This window comes from Papio anubis, chromosome X (genome assembly GCF_008728515.1).
Source record: "Papio anubis isolate 15944 chromosome X, Panubis1.0, whole genome shotgun sequence".
NCBI lineage: Eukaryota > Metazoa > Chordata > Mammalia > Primates > Cercopithecidae > Papio > Papio anubis.
The window spans coordinates 107,713,499-107,728,619 of NC_044996.1; the positions used below are offsets into that span (position 1 = coordinate 107,713,499).

General features: G+C 36.5%; 1 protein-coding gene across 1 annotated transcript in view; it reads right to left on the bottom strand.

The window, feature by feature from the left end:
• Positions 1 to 13,963, bottom strand: part of LOC101006760 (cytochrome b-245 heavy chain) — a 33,879-nt gene extending 19,916 nt beyond the window's left edge. The window contains exons 1-4 of the mRNA XM_021933117.2: positions 13,830 to 13,963; positions 11,455 to 11,550; positions 10,039 to 10,149; positions 1,525 to 1,609 (exon numbers count right to left, since the gene is read on the bottom strand). Of these exons, the coding sequence (XP_021788809.1) occupies positions 1,525 to 1,609; positions 10,039 to 10,149; positions 11,455 to 11,550; positions 13,830 to 13,874 (337 nt within the window). The 5' untranslated portion in view covers positions 13,875 to 13,963. The remainder of the gene's footprint in view (positions 1 to 1,524; positions 1,610 to 10,038; positions 10,150 to 11,454; positions 11,551 to 13,829) is intronic.
• Between the last annotated feature and the right edge of the window lie 1,158 nt (positions 13,964 to 15,121).

Sequence of the window (15,121 nt, forward strand, 5' to 3'; positions counted from 1 at the left end):
CAGCCTCTAACTCTATGATAAGCCACAGGGAGACAAAGGGAGGCCCAGGACACTTATAAACAAGAACTGGGTCTCCAGAACCAAGGAGACAAGGCAATTCTAGCTCCTTTCTAGTTGTGTAATTGTGGGAAAATGACTTAACTCTCTGGTCTTGGTTTCCTAATTTGTAAGATGAAGATGTTGAGCTATATGCTCCTAAAGACCCAACCAATTTATAAGATTCTACACAATAGCCTTCGTTTCTGAAGGTGTTTAGATATGCTCTCATTATCTCTCTCCGTAATATATTTGGGCTCAAATAAGAAAACCCTCATGTAATGAATGCCTAACTGCTGGCCCATTAACCTGACTCTGAAATTACCTCCAGAGAGAGATGACAAATTTGATTGAATTGATACAAACCTATGGCCATAAGGTATGAATCTCTCTCTCTTAAAAATTGCATTATTTATTAATAAACACTTGCATAGGGCTTACTAGATGCCAAGTACTGTTATAAGTACTTCACAATGACTTAATCCTTACATTGATCCAGTGATGTAGGTACTAATAATATCGGCTCATCTTGTGGATGAGGAAACTGGGACATAGACTGCTTTAAAACCTTGCTCAAGGTCATCAAACTAGGAAGCAGCAGAATTAAGAATCAAATCCAGTACATTTGGCACGCAAATATGTGCTCTTAATCTGTACACTATGCCAGTTTCTAACAGGATTTTATCATATATTTCTTTTGAACTATTTATTTTCCACTGCTCAAAAAGCCTGCTAGATCTACTAGTAGAAGAGAAGCTCAGTTAAATGCCTATAACCGAAGCCTATTTTACTCAGGCTAGGAATAGACTCTTTAAGGGCAGAGTACAAGTCTGCTTTATCACTGTTCTTATCTATTCTCTGGCACATGAATTATTTGTTGAGTGAATTAGTGGAATTAGATAAGGGTCCCAGATACAGTCCTTCTTGCACTGACACTACCACCCTAATAATTTTAATAATAATGTATAATATCTATATACACACATATATATCCATTGTATGGATACATGTAATAACAATAACAATAGTAATAATAATAATGAAGGTATTTAGCTGATAATGACAGTCTTGAGGGATTCTCATTTGATGGGCTGTGGCTCATGTAAGTTTACTGCAAAAAGTCCACAAATTCACATGTGCAACCAAGAACACTTTTTGGAATAAATACGTTTTCATACGTGAATTAACATTTTTGACACTAGAAAGAATAGGAAAGGGTTAGGACACTAGGATTGACTTTTCTGATGGCATATTTTCATTTTTATAGGAAAATCCTGAAATAAAAATGCTTTAAAACCTAAAGAAATAAATCCTAATATTGAAGTGGCAGAAAGTGTGGTAAATATTTTGAGCACAACTCATTAAAAAAAATACAACATATCCAACCACCACTTAATCTAACTATAAAAACTGATTGATCTCTTATATAAAAAGGTATCTATGAATAGAGGGAACTCTCTGGTTCCAAGTTTTCTTTAATAAACTTACCAGTGTGAAGTGCAATCATCCATGCCACCATTTTATGAAAGGTGAGATTCCTGTCCAGTTGTCTTCGAACTCTTGTTGAGCAGCACTTTGGATTAAGGGGGAAAGAATGGAATAGCAATTGTTAACAACAAAGCTTACTGTATGTCAAACATTTGATACATATTATCTCATTTAATTTTCATGACCACCCTACAAACTATATCATTATATCTATTTGATAAATGAGGAAACTGAGGCTCAGAGAGATGCAGTCATCTTCCTCAGGTCAAACAGCCAGTATGTGACATGGCTGGCTTAACTAGTATGTTTTCTGTTCTCATACTGGTGACATAAAGTCTCCTCTGGAATCCATCGCTTAACTGTATAAAAATATAAACTTGTACAGAAAACATATCTAGCTACATAGTTTCTAGTTCTGATTAATTTACTCATTAAACAAAGGATGTAGAAATTAATAAAGGACAGGACTGTCTTCACATACCTGATAGTCAAGTGGGGACACAGACAAGTGAACAGTTCTATAACAAGCGAATAGTTTTCAAACAACACTGTTCTAGGACATACACACTATGAGAGGAGAAAGAAGGATACACCTGCCCGTGTAGGTGAACAACATCACAAGGGAGATCATTGACCAAATACTAATAGCCAAAATAACAGTAGCTAACATTTACCAAGAGCTTTTGCAACTGTTTTACATGCATTGACTAATTTAATTCTTACATGAATCTTTAATGTAATTGATGGACTATTTAATTTAATCTTTAATGTAAGAATCAAATTAACTCTTTAATTCTTACATTACAATAATGGTACAAGGGAGGTACCATTATTATTACTACATAACAGATAAGAAAACAAAGGGATAGAGAATTTACTTGGCCTTAGGTCACACAGCTAATAAGTTGCAGAGCTGGGATTTAAACTCAGGCCATCTGATACTAGAGTTTATATCAACATTCTGATATTTCATACTTTACATGATTTTCTTTGGCATTAAAAATACTATTGTACTCAGTATTTTAGTGTATTTGACAAACCTACATGTTAGAAAATGTGAATTTGAATCTCAATTCATGCCAATGTTCAAAGAAAGAAAAAAAAAACTGATTTATGGTTGAATTAGAGCTTTGCTCTCGTGAAAACTGGCCAATGTCTTGCTCTGGTTGCTTTGTTCCATAGTCTAAATGCACTGTCACAGAGATTCAGGGAACTTTAAGAACAACAGGGTGAAGTACCAAAGAAAATTTATATATTTAAAATATTTGGTTCTAAATGTTTTATTCAATTTAAATATAGGGGTGTTTAATATTTGGCTTACTTATTTTTAATAAAATACTCTGATTTTGTAGAAAATATAATTGCATAGAAAATTGTGCTTACTCCACCATCTATTTCTCAGTTAGCCATAACTAGGGAGGGCAGGAAGTTTAAACCATGAGGTCAGATTCTTGGAATTACAGAAATAGTAATAAGGAAGACACTGAGGATTCCAGAAGAAGGAAAAATAAAAAAAATTATGCTTTATTGAATTCCTTCTGTGAACTAGGTAGTTTACCCATAATCATTACTCATTTAATGCAACAAGGTAAGTCTTAATGTCCTCATTCTACTAGTAAGAAAACTAAAGCTAAAATTGCACATTGGCTGGGATCCAAGTCTATTTGTCTTATAAAAGGTTAATGCCCTTTTCTCCCAAACCAAATGCAGGAATATAGTTACTATTACTCTAAGTGCCTAAAAGCCTATGATGAGAATTTAAGTGTAAGTATTCTATTCAGAAGGTGATCATCGAAAACGAGGGTAGAAATGAGACTGGGAAAGAAATTAATGAAGAGTGTATTATCATATCAGCTACCATGATCATATCATATCATTGGGCTCAATCACACCAGGGAATTCTGGGAGACTGTGTAGCACTTATCTTACAGGTTTATTTATTTATTTATTTGTTTTGTTTGTTTTGTTCTTTGGTTTTTACCCAATGGGTTAAGAAGCTTGGGTGCTCAGCCACCAACTGCCATCCATGATTGGCTGAGGGCTGCTCTGAGGGATGCTCTCAGGACATCAATCCCCTGGGATTTCAGGCTTTCCCCAGGAGAAAGCTAAAAGAAAATCCCCAGGCAGAGAGTGAATGATGCTTGCAAAGGGCAGTTGTCGCATGGATTGCAAGTGCCAATGCTTAGGGAATATGGTGGGGCACCAATGGCATCAGTTACAATTAAATGTTCACCAGTGGAGCTGAGCAATGACTCAGACTCTCAAAACAATGGTTTCCTATTTGAAATAAAAACTTGTAAAATAAAATTTTTCAAACTTAATGTTTTTGAAATAAAAATTTACTTATAAAATATATTTTACTGATCTGTTGGTGAAAAGCTGACCATTTTTGTTTTCTTATATAGCCGCCTTGTCTTTTGTGTTCATTTCAAGTGCTGAAAGTTATTTTCTACTTTGTATTCCTTAAAATTTTGAGGAAATGACTTTTTCCTGTTTCCCAATTGCCATGATCCTCTATAGTCTTTCTTTCTTTCTTTTCTTTCTTTCTTTCCTTTTTTTCTTTCTTTCTTTCTTTTCTTTTCTTTCTTTCTTTCTTTCTTTCTTTCTTTCTTTCTTTCTTTCTTTCTCCTTCTTTCTTTCTTGCTTTCTTTTTTATTCTCCTCAAATTTCAACTTAATTTCCTCTATACTTTCTGAGAGTCCTTGTGGTAGACAGAATTCTAGAATGACCCCCAGTGACTTATATAATCTCCTCACCTTGAGTTTGGACCTGTGAAAATGATGAGACATCACTCCATGATTTTGTTACATTGTATGGCAAAAGGGATTTTGCAGAGGTAATGTCCCAAGTAGACTTTAATAGGGAGATTATCTGGGCTGACAAACCCAATCATATGAACTCTTTAAATCTGGGTTTAGAAGTCAGAGATGGAGGAAGTTAGAGATTTGAAGCACTGCTGCTACCTGGAAGGTGGAGGAGGGCATGTGATAGGGAATGCAGGAGCATCTAGGATCTGAGTGGCCCCTAGATGATCACCAGCAAGGAAACAGGGACCTTTAGTGCTACATCTGTAATGAACTGAATTCTGCCAACAAGAATGAGCTTGGAAGAGGGTTTTTACTCAGAGTTTCCAGGTGGGAATTCAGCCCAGAAAACACCTTGATTTCAGTCTTGTAATACTCTGAGCAGAGAACCCAACCACTGGGTGCTGGACTTGTGACCTACAGAACTGTAAACTAATAAACGGGGGTTGTTTTAAGTTATTGTGGTAATTTGTTCCACAATAGATGATTGATACAGTCCTTACAGGAGTGGTGAAACTAGGTTGGAGTCCAAAGAACCAGAGAATGAGAATTAGTAGGGGTGGAGAGCAGTATTGAATTACATTTCAGAGCAAGTTTTGTCTTTAGATATACATGTGTTGGGTCCCAGTCCTCCCACCTAACCGTGTGACATTGAACAACGTACTCAGTCTCCAGTTTCCTCCCCTGTATAATTATCAGTTAGTCCCTCAAATCCCTACTGCATATATTCATTGACAGGTATTTAATAAATATTTGACATTATTTAGTATCATTATTTAAGTTTTCAGTTAGAATGGCTGCACTCCCCAGCTAGCAGGTAAGCTTCCTGTGTGAAGAACAGTATGTCATGTACTTTAAAAAATATTTTAATCTTTATTTGGTTGGATAAATGAAGTACATTTTCATTGCCCTGGAACTGGAGATGATTATACTAAACCTATAGAGACGTATTTACCCCCATATCTATATTTGTCACACACTGTTCTCTTCTATTTGTTGACAAATCCTTTTGAAATTTTTGTGGAAAATTCGCTGGCTCCTGCGTGCCGAATTTAAAGCAAAAGAATATGGTTTTGTTGTGGAACATACACTGTCTGCATATTCCTATCCTTATCATCGTCATCATCACCATGGATCATAAAAAATGTAAAATAATATATGCTGATGCCCCCTGATAGATTTAACTGTAGATCCTTAGAGAAAAATTAACTGAAAGCCAGAACAGTGGAGAGATGTGATTGGGAAATAATTGTTCATTCAATGATACCCTGTTTCATCTTAACAGGTAATTTTTAAAAAGCTGGTTAACGTAAAACGCATACATTATATTGAAAGGAAAAAGTGAGATTACTAGTCACTAATGGATCAGTGGAGTGGGTCCAACCATCAGGGCACAAATCCCTAATTTTTCCCACCTACCCTCTTTGGTGTGGTCAGGAATGGCAAACAAATCCAAAAAGAAGCCACAAGTCATGTTGATGCTGAGCTTTTAAGAATATCATCTCCTCACCACTTCCTTAAAAAAGGAGGCGAGACATCCAGTTGGTGGCACGGGAAGGAAGGACTTTACTGTCTGTGACTGCCCATAATTTTTTGTTCCCCATCATCATGCAGATTGCATTTATATGCTTTGAGTTACTTCTAAATTATTGCCAGCCACTTCCCAATTATCCAGGTTGCCATCGTGCCCCATAGCTTCCTTACTAACTTACTTTACTTTCTGCCATTGACTTCTAAAGGGAAGTTTCTCTGTTACTGTCACCTGAAGCCTTGCCCGATTTCAATAAACTATGATTCTAATGCAAGGGAGATTATTGAGTCACTTCAGCAGATTTCTATGCTCTATTGAAACTGAGTAAGAAAAAAATATTTCAAGAAAATGGGAAGTGGAACTAAAAGGAAGTACATATTTTATGGGGTGTAACGCGTTACAGAAACTCAAAAGCTCTATTTTTTGTACACTTGATCTCACCACATGCACCATTAATGTGTCTGATTTAGATATTTATATGCAATTGGGAGAAATTTCAAAATCCAGCTTTGAATCTACAGAACTCAGGCAAATAGTTGACAGTAATATCCACACCTGCTGGCAGTAGAATATGTGATAAATATGAATAACACTACCTTATTTGCATAGCACTGTTTATAATTTGGAAATTCCATGTTTATTCTCTGCCTCTTCTGTAACACTTTAAGTTCCTTAAGCTCATGGCCTATCTATACCTTACTCTTTACTCACCACATGTCCCCTGTGCTTAGCTCATAGATGGCACTCAACAAATATTTATTGACTGACAACTCACTAATTGACAGATTTAAACAATTTAATATACTTTTAGACCAGCATATGCCTTCTTACATTTATGTTAGTTGACCTGTTTTTCAACTAAAAGAAAAAAAACTATGAGACAGAAAGCCCAAGAGACTAGTGCTAGACCACATGATTAGAGATAGAGGCACACTGAGTGCCTCTGACTTCCAGACTATATAAGGTAACAGATAAAACCTCACCCTCTCACCTTCCTGTTTCTTTCTGATCTTAAGACTAGGACTGCCATCCAGATAGAAATTAGTTTCTGCATGGCAAGTTGGGGGTTATTAAGGCTTCCTCAGAGATTTTTGTATGCTGAGTTTCACCCTTTCTCCATTTTTCTCAACAAAGCAGTCTGAGAGCTTTTACCCCTACCTTTCCTGGAATGGTGCAGTGGGCAACCCTGGGGCTTTCTTTCTCTAGGTAACCAGAAAGATTACAAAGCAAAGTTTCGATGATTGAGACCTCTAGAAACTGAATGCAAGTTTGTGGCTATTTTGCTTATATAGTGTCCTACTATCAAGTCCTTGTATTTGTAACATCCTTGTCATTTCTAGTCTAGGTTACTTGGCATGCTCAAACACTCATATATATAATGGCTTTCTAAGATCATAATACTGTAACAGCACAATTTCAAGAAGTTTCAGCAGCAAGATTTAAAGTGAATGGTCTCTGGGGACACAATGACCTGGGTTTGAATGCCAACACTTCCATTTAATTTTGTTCTCACTTTACTGGTTTGATGTGCAGATTTCATGAGGTGAATTCCATTGAGCTTCAATGAGTGGCAGCTGTATTATATCCAACATTAGTCACAGCACACTCACTCATTTTAATCCCAATCAGAGAAGAAGTTTTATTTGAAAAGTTCACATTTCAGGTTAGGAATTCCAGAAGAAAGTACATGCTTGATCTATAAAAGAATGTTGCTTGCTGATAGTTTTAAAACATATTCTTTTTATATAAAGATCTATCTAGCTATACAGCCAAGCTTCTCTGCAATTTGAAGGGCAGTCTCATTTCATCCCTGTCTTTAGAGACTCTCGCGCAGATCTTCCCTCCTGGGTCACAGGAGGCATAAAAACTGGCATTACAACATGTGCTGCTCATGGGACATGGTGCTCAACAGCAGTGCAATTTGGACTTGTGGAGTAACCAAGATTTCTTAACAGGCCATCTTGGTGAGAAGTTGCCTGTTTCTCAGGCTTTACTTCCTCTAAATAGAAACTATTCTAATGGGGGTAGGGAGAATAAAAATGAATTGTGTCTCCTTAGAAACAAGGAACTGGCCAGGCAGGTGACTCATGCCTGTAATCCCCACATGTATGGAAGTCAAGGAGGGAGGATCACTTGAACCCAGGAGTTCCAGACTGCAGTGAGCTGTGATTGTACCACTGCACTCCAGCCTGGGTGATAGAGAACCCAACTCAAAAATAAGCTATAGTACATGGGCTTCATTTAGCAAATGTTCACTGGGCAAGTATGATATATTAAAAATTATACTTTACAATAGGTGGTTCATTAATAAAACTTTCAATTGAGTGTAATTTTACCTCTGTGATTTCTTAAATTTAGAAGATTTTTTGGAAATCCTTGTAATCAATGTCTAATACCAAGTACTGTTGTTAGTTTTTGGTTTTGGTTAGCTGTCAGTTTGCAAGACAACATTGTGTGGCATAGAATTTATGACTTAAGGAAAGGAACCTCATCAAGAATTTTTCAGAGAAAGATATCACGACTCTTTCTGGAACATCTTAAATTGGTTCTCAACAGTTCTTTTTTTTTTTCTGAGGGAGTGAAGGTGTTACAGTTATTTCTGCCAATTTTTACTTTAGATTTGTGAGAGCCCAGTTTTTGGCAGTTGGTTTAAGATGAAATGATATTTTGTAAATAGTTAAATCATAAAATAAAAGTTAAATTGCAGCCTCTAGTCCTGTATTAGTAAATTAAATGTTATATGTTCTCAAAGAAAAAAAAATTATCTGGATCGCCATGAATTTAGTATAACTAGGAAAAATGAGGCAGAGTTCAAGGCAAGTTATGCTTGTTATTACAGTTTAGTTCACTGCCTCCTTCAAATATTCTGTAATTGCCAAATTAAACATGAACTCCTCAACTATACATATGCAGTTCTAGTTTACCAGCAAAATCCTACCTCTTTTCTCCAGGCTTATGTCAGGCATATGCCCTGTACAATCCCTACATTCCCACAAAAGTAGTTTACTTTCTGCTCTCCTCCATAAATGATCTCTACTTAATAAGTATTTTTTTTCAAAAAGCTTACTATACCTTTTATTAAAAAAAACCCCAGAAGCTACTAGTCATTAATGAACCATGGAATTGGTCCCACCAGGACACCAATCCCTACTTTTTCCCAGCTGCCCTCTTTGGTGTGATCACAGGTGGCAAAAAAATAGTTACAATAATAATACAAAGAGAAGCCAAGGCTGTGCCAATTCTTGGCCTTCAAGAATACGATTTCCTCACTATTTCCTATGCTTCTGTCCATGTCATCTTCTCCACATAGAATGCCTTTCTCTCTCATTTACACCTCTTAGAAGCTTATTAATTTTTATATGCTCATCTCTAATGTCACCTTCTCTAAAATGTCCTTCTTCATTCCCTGGCCCACCTGACACAACTTCTCTCTTGCTTCCCCATAGTATTTTATTTGTAAAACTTTGTGGGACCCATCATATTTTGCTTTGTATAATATTTATTTGAGTACACTTGTAGATTTTAAGTTCCTTGTTTGTCATCTTTGTATAATAATACTAACAAAAATTTGTATACCATTTTATGGGTTACAGAGATTCTTCCTACTTATTTTTCCCCCTTCTAGCACAGTACATTCAGTGGCTTACTAAATTGTTGAAGAGTCAAAGGAATTGTGGACATTTAGAAAGCTCTATACTCCACAGTTTCATGAAGCCAACACTTCTTGGTCACATTCATTGTAGTGTGACTCTGTCCATTGACTCCATGTCCTTGGGATATTATCCACAGAAGATATTTCCTCTGACTTACATTTTTTTGAATGACACTGAAAGATTAACTCCCAAATATCACATGTTAACTTCCTAATGCTCTGTACATATGCATATCTATCATATATATATGTGTGTGTGTGTCGATGTGTACATGTGTGCTACTTCATTGCTATTGTTGAGGTATAGGTGGTTTTGTGTGTTTTTTCAAAATTTGTTTTCCAAATAGTTGTCTTAGGGAGCTCCATCCACAAATAGTACAGAAATATAGTAGATAATGGCTTGGCTCATGAATATTCTACAGAAGCTGGAATCCTCACAAACCATTCATTTGTTTTTACCTTAAAAAGGGCATTTTGCTTGATGGCCTTTGAAAATTAGAGGAACTTAGTAAAACATTTTCTCTTACCGCACTGGAACCCCTGAGGAAGGACAGCAGATTTCGACAGACCGGCAAGAGAATCAGCATGCAGTTGAAATTCAGGCAGGCTGCAGGGGCCCTGGCCAGTGCCAGTGCTGACTAGAAGAGGCGGGAAAGGGAGCAGAGTGACTTTTTTGAGCACAGAATGTGCCCTGTCCCCAGTTCCCCAAGGTTCTCATCATGAGGCCACACACCAGAGACACCAAGTGATCTGGACAGGAAGGTCCTTCAGAGCCAATGGTTTTCCTTTAGGGCTAGCTAGGACCATTTGTTTTCATCTGAAATTGACCTTTTGCCCTAATTCAACATTTTATTATCAAAATGTTCAAACATAAAGAGAAGTTGAAAGAAATGTACAATAAATACCTGTTTATTTATCTCCCAGATTATACCTTTTATGCTTGCTTTATCACATATCTATCTATCCATTCCTGTATCCATCCATCAACTCATCTAATTTTTGATGCATTTCAAAGTAAGTTAGAGACATCGGTTCACTTTCCCCTTAACACTTAAGGTGCATATCATTAACTAGAGTTAAGTATCAAGACTTTTAAAGATTTTAAATATTTTCTTAGTACTTAGATTGATCTTAACAGTATCTTAAACTGGTATGGTATAATGCTTTGGCAGTATAATTATTATCTTTGTAATGTCTAAAGAAGTTGCATATTTTGGAGGGAGAAAGCATTAATGTGAATAAGCTAACAGCAATTATAATAATCTACCATAATTACATGCTAAAATTATTTATATATGATTTATAATACATATAATAATTAATATTAAGCAATTAATTAATAGTTTCAGCATGATGTAACAAATGTTTTCTAGAGGCAAGAGGCCTAACAGTTCAAGGAAACTCAGAATACTAAAGGACCCAAGGAAACTGAAGGGCCTTCACTCTACTGGCCTAATCAACAGATGTGGCCCTTGAGCAAGTTCCTCGAGTCTCCATATGTAGAGAAAGGTTGATTTTCTGAAGATCATTTCATAACATGTGATTAGGAGCAGAGCTCTTCATGCAAAAACGTAGTAGGAATTACATGACTTAGAAAATATGGAAAGTCCCACTTGTCCCACATGTGTCACTCCTGGATGGATTGCTCCAACCTGGCCTTCCATTTCAGAGTTAGTATTAGATTTCTCCTTTAAGCTAAACAATGGCACATGGTTCTTGGTTGGGGAGGGATGCCACTGGGCCCCTCTGCCCCACTTTTGTTGGTCTCAGACTGGAAGGCTTTAAGTGATTCTTGCCCAGGAAGTTGCAATGGAGGGAGTGAGGCTGATGGTACTGTTGGTTGGTCAGAATATTTATTTAAAATACTAACAGGAAGATGAACAAGAATGTCTGATGAGAAATGTGAACCAGCCAATATTGCATGGGATGGAATTTATACTTACCCCAAGAAGTTTTCTTGTGTAAAAGAACTTAACTGGAACATCATAAACCCGGTAATACCAGACAAAGAGGAAGACGTTCAACCCCAGCCAAACCAGCTGCACAAGCAGAAAAAAATTGCATGAAGTTTTCGCATTTCAACAGTAGATTCCACACAAGACGAGCCAGATAAGGGTCAGGACTTCCCCAAGTGCAACTTTGACAAAGGTAGTAACAAAGCTGGATGTAACCAGCTTAGAGCCAGCTGTTTCCTCAATGGTGTCACTACACTTGTCTATAATCAAAATCTCTCCACCCTGTGTTATTCTCCATTATTGTTTTATGATTTGGCCGGTATACCAAATTACCAGTCTTACATACCCCCTCCCTTTTTTTCCTCCTCTGTTTTGCTTAACCTTAGATAGGTAGCTGATAGCAGGCCACTCTACTTAAAATAAGAAAAGAAGGGAACGTATTACTATTGCTTTCCCTCCACCAGTATGACACTGCGTTCTGTTCTCACAGGTGCTAATCACCTCCCTCTACCACACAATAATCCAGTTAGTGAATTCTCATCAGCTAAAATGCCAAGCCTTGCATTTTCCTTGATTAGTTTTACTTAATGCTTCAAGGAGAGAATATTGAGCATAGTGAGGGGCATGGGATTTACAACAAAAACAGCTTTCTAGCTCATGACAGTTCATTTTATCCTAAGCACTGACTGGATCAAGTGGTGACCCTATCCAATTCTCTATCTTCAGCTCCATAGTGATCTTTTCTCAACTATGCTTTGAAGCTATTAAATGCCATAGACACTTGATAATATTCTCTCTTTACAAAGAAAAAGGTGCTAAAGCAACTTTCCAATTTCCTGATCTTGTCATTCTTTCTTTACTCTGACTTTCCAAGCTGTGTTTTCACTTTCAAGTGCATGAGTATATAATTTAGAAGGAGATCATTTCCTGGGAAAAATTGCGGTGAGAGCTAAAAGTATAATTTTAACTTACTTTCTATAGAAATTATTTGCTCCTAAAAATGGTGATAAGAAGTTAAGTTTACAGCTTCGAATGCTCAGAAGAATTATCTATTGCAGTAAAATGTTGGTTTGGCATAAAAAATTTTTATAACAAAATATTTGTTGTTTTTATTTTATTTTTGCCACTAATTTCTTTCTATATTTAAAACTCAAAGACTCATTATTTTTCATGATAAATTTTTACAAAAGTTCCATTCTTATTCCATTCATAATTGTTCTTTTTAACATCTGTGTAATGCTTCTATTGGTTATTTAGAAAGGCTATTTAAAAATCACATTTCTGGGCCAGGGGCAGTGGCTCACACCTGTAATCCCAGCACTTTGGGAAGCCGAGGCGGGCAGATCACGAGGTCAGGAGATCAAGACCATCCTGGCTAACACAGTGAAACCCCGTCTCTACCAAAAATACAAAAAACTTAGCCGGGGGTGGTGGCGGGCACCTGTAGTCCCAGCTACTCGGGAGGCTGAGGCAGGAGAATGGCGTGAACCCGGGAGGCAGAGCTTGCAGTGAGCCGAGATTGCACCACTGCACTCCAGCCTGGGTGACAGAGCGAGACTCAGTCTCAAAAAAAAAAAAAAAAAATCACATTTCTATCTACCCAGTTTGTCCGTTATTGCTTTGCCGATAACACCATTTTAGGAGAATAGTTGATTTTCTTCATTTTAAAAAGTACAGAAATCATTGCATCCATTTGTAAATTAGCTATATCTTTACTTACATAAATTGTTTCTCAAGATATATTATATTGATTTATGTATATACAATTATCTATAAATATACATACTACATATTTATGAATCTAGACTTATTTCAATTCTGTTCTTTTGAATTTTTATAAATCTTGTAAATAACTCAAGTTTACATCTCTGAGAAAAGAAGTTACCTGTTTTTTAAAAGAAGTTTGAGAAATTTTATTATATTTAGTGTAATTACTGAAATAAAGGCCAACTTCCCATACATAAGTCAATCTTACATTTTTAATTTAGAAAATGGTATAAAATTTCAATCTGTCATTTTAAAGGTAGTATAAACACATAGATATTGTGCGTCTCGGTAAACATTACTAAACAACTCAGAATCAGAGATCATTAGCATGAATATTTTCTACTCCTGCGAAATGCCGGCTAAGTTAGGCCTGCTAGGAATTCAGAAGTAAGCTAGAAGTGAGCCCACAGATATGTTCTTTCCATTAAGGAATTTGGAAGAATGGACTCAGTCTGTTTACAGATAGATATATGTTCACATAGTAAATCAGTTTCAACACAATTTCTCAAATGAACAAAAAAGCTTTGGTCTATTTTAGTTCCGAGATAACCCGAAGAAGTCAGAAAATTTATAACTTATCTCTTGTTGGTACTTACAATGACAAAAATGGAGAGCCCCTCATTCACAGCCCAGTTCCCCATGGTGGCAGATGTTGAATGTGTTGTGTTTGCCTTTCTTCTATACTATGCTTCTTCTTCCAATGAGGAAATGAAAACAGCAGCCCTGGGGCAATCGGTTTCCTTTTCTTTTATCAGAAATTGGCTAATAATCATTGGTCAACTGAAAAGCTTGCATCCATAACAAACTTAAATCTTTAAACCTCAACAACTACAAAAAAAAAGGGTCTATAATGATCCAGTCACAATTAAACATAGTGGAAAATGAAACCAATTTCTACAACTAAGAGATAAATAACTGCATTTTAAGGGATGTATTTTACACAGTGAAATAACTTTTTAACTAATCAGCTATTTGCTCGCAATTTTTAAGTCACTCAAGTAAACATGACTTGGTGCTGGGTAAAACATTAAACAGGTGTGATTTTGAAAGGCTGGAACAGCATTTATAGCCTTGTTGAGAAAAGTAGTAACAATTGTAATGGTTGATATTTACAAGACGCTTACTATGTGCCGATTTTATGTGCTATATATGTCTCTATATATGTGTGTGTGTATGTTCATATATAGACATTATATATATATTTATATATATAATTTAAAACATACATATATAAATACAGATGTTTTGGCCAATGGTTGAACCACATGTATGACAGTGGTCCCATAAGATTATAAAGGTGTTGGCCAGGCACAGTGGCTCATGCCTGTAATCCCAGCACTTTGAGAGGCTGAGGGGGACGGATCACTTGAGGTCAGGAGTTTGGGACCAATCTGGCCAACATGGTGAAACCCCATCTCTACTAAAAATACAAAAATTAGCTGGGCATGGTGGCGGGTGCCTGTAGTCCCAGCTACTCAGGAGGCTAAGGGAGGAGAATCACTTGAACCTGAGAGTCGTTGCAGTGCGCCGAGATTGCGTCATTGCACTCCAGCCTGGGCGACAGAGAGAGACTCCATCTCTCTCTCTCTCTCTCTCTCTTTCTTTCTATCTATCTATCTATCTATCTATCTATCTGTGTGTGTGTGTGTGTGTGTGTGTGTGTATATATATATATATATATATATATTTGTGTGTGTGTGTGCTGAAAAATTCCTACTGTCTAGTGACATTGTAGCATAACACATTACTCATGTGTTTGTGGCAATAATGCTGGTGTAAACAAACCTACTGAGCTGCCAGTTGTAACAAGTATAGCACATACAATTATGTACATTACATAGTACTTGATAGTAAAAATAGATGACCATGTTATTGGTTCATTTATTTA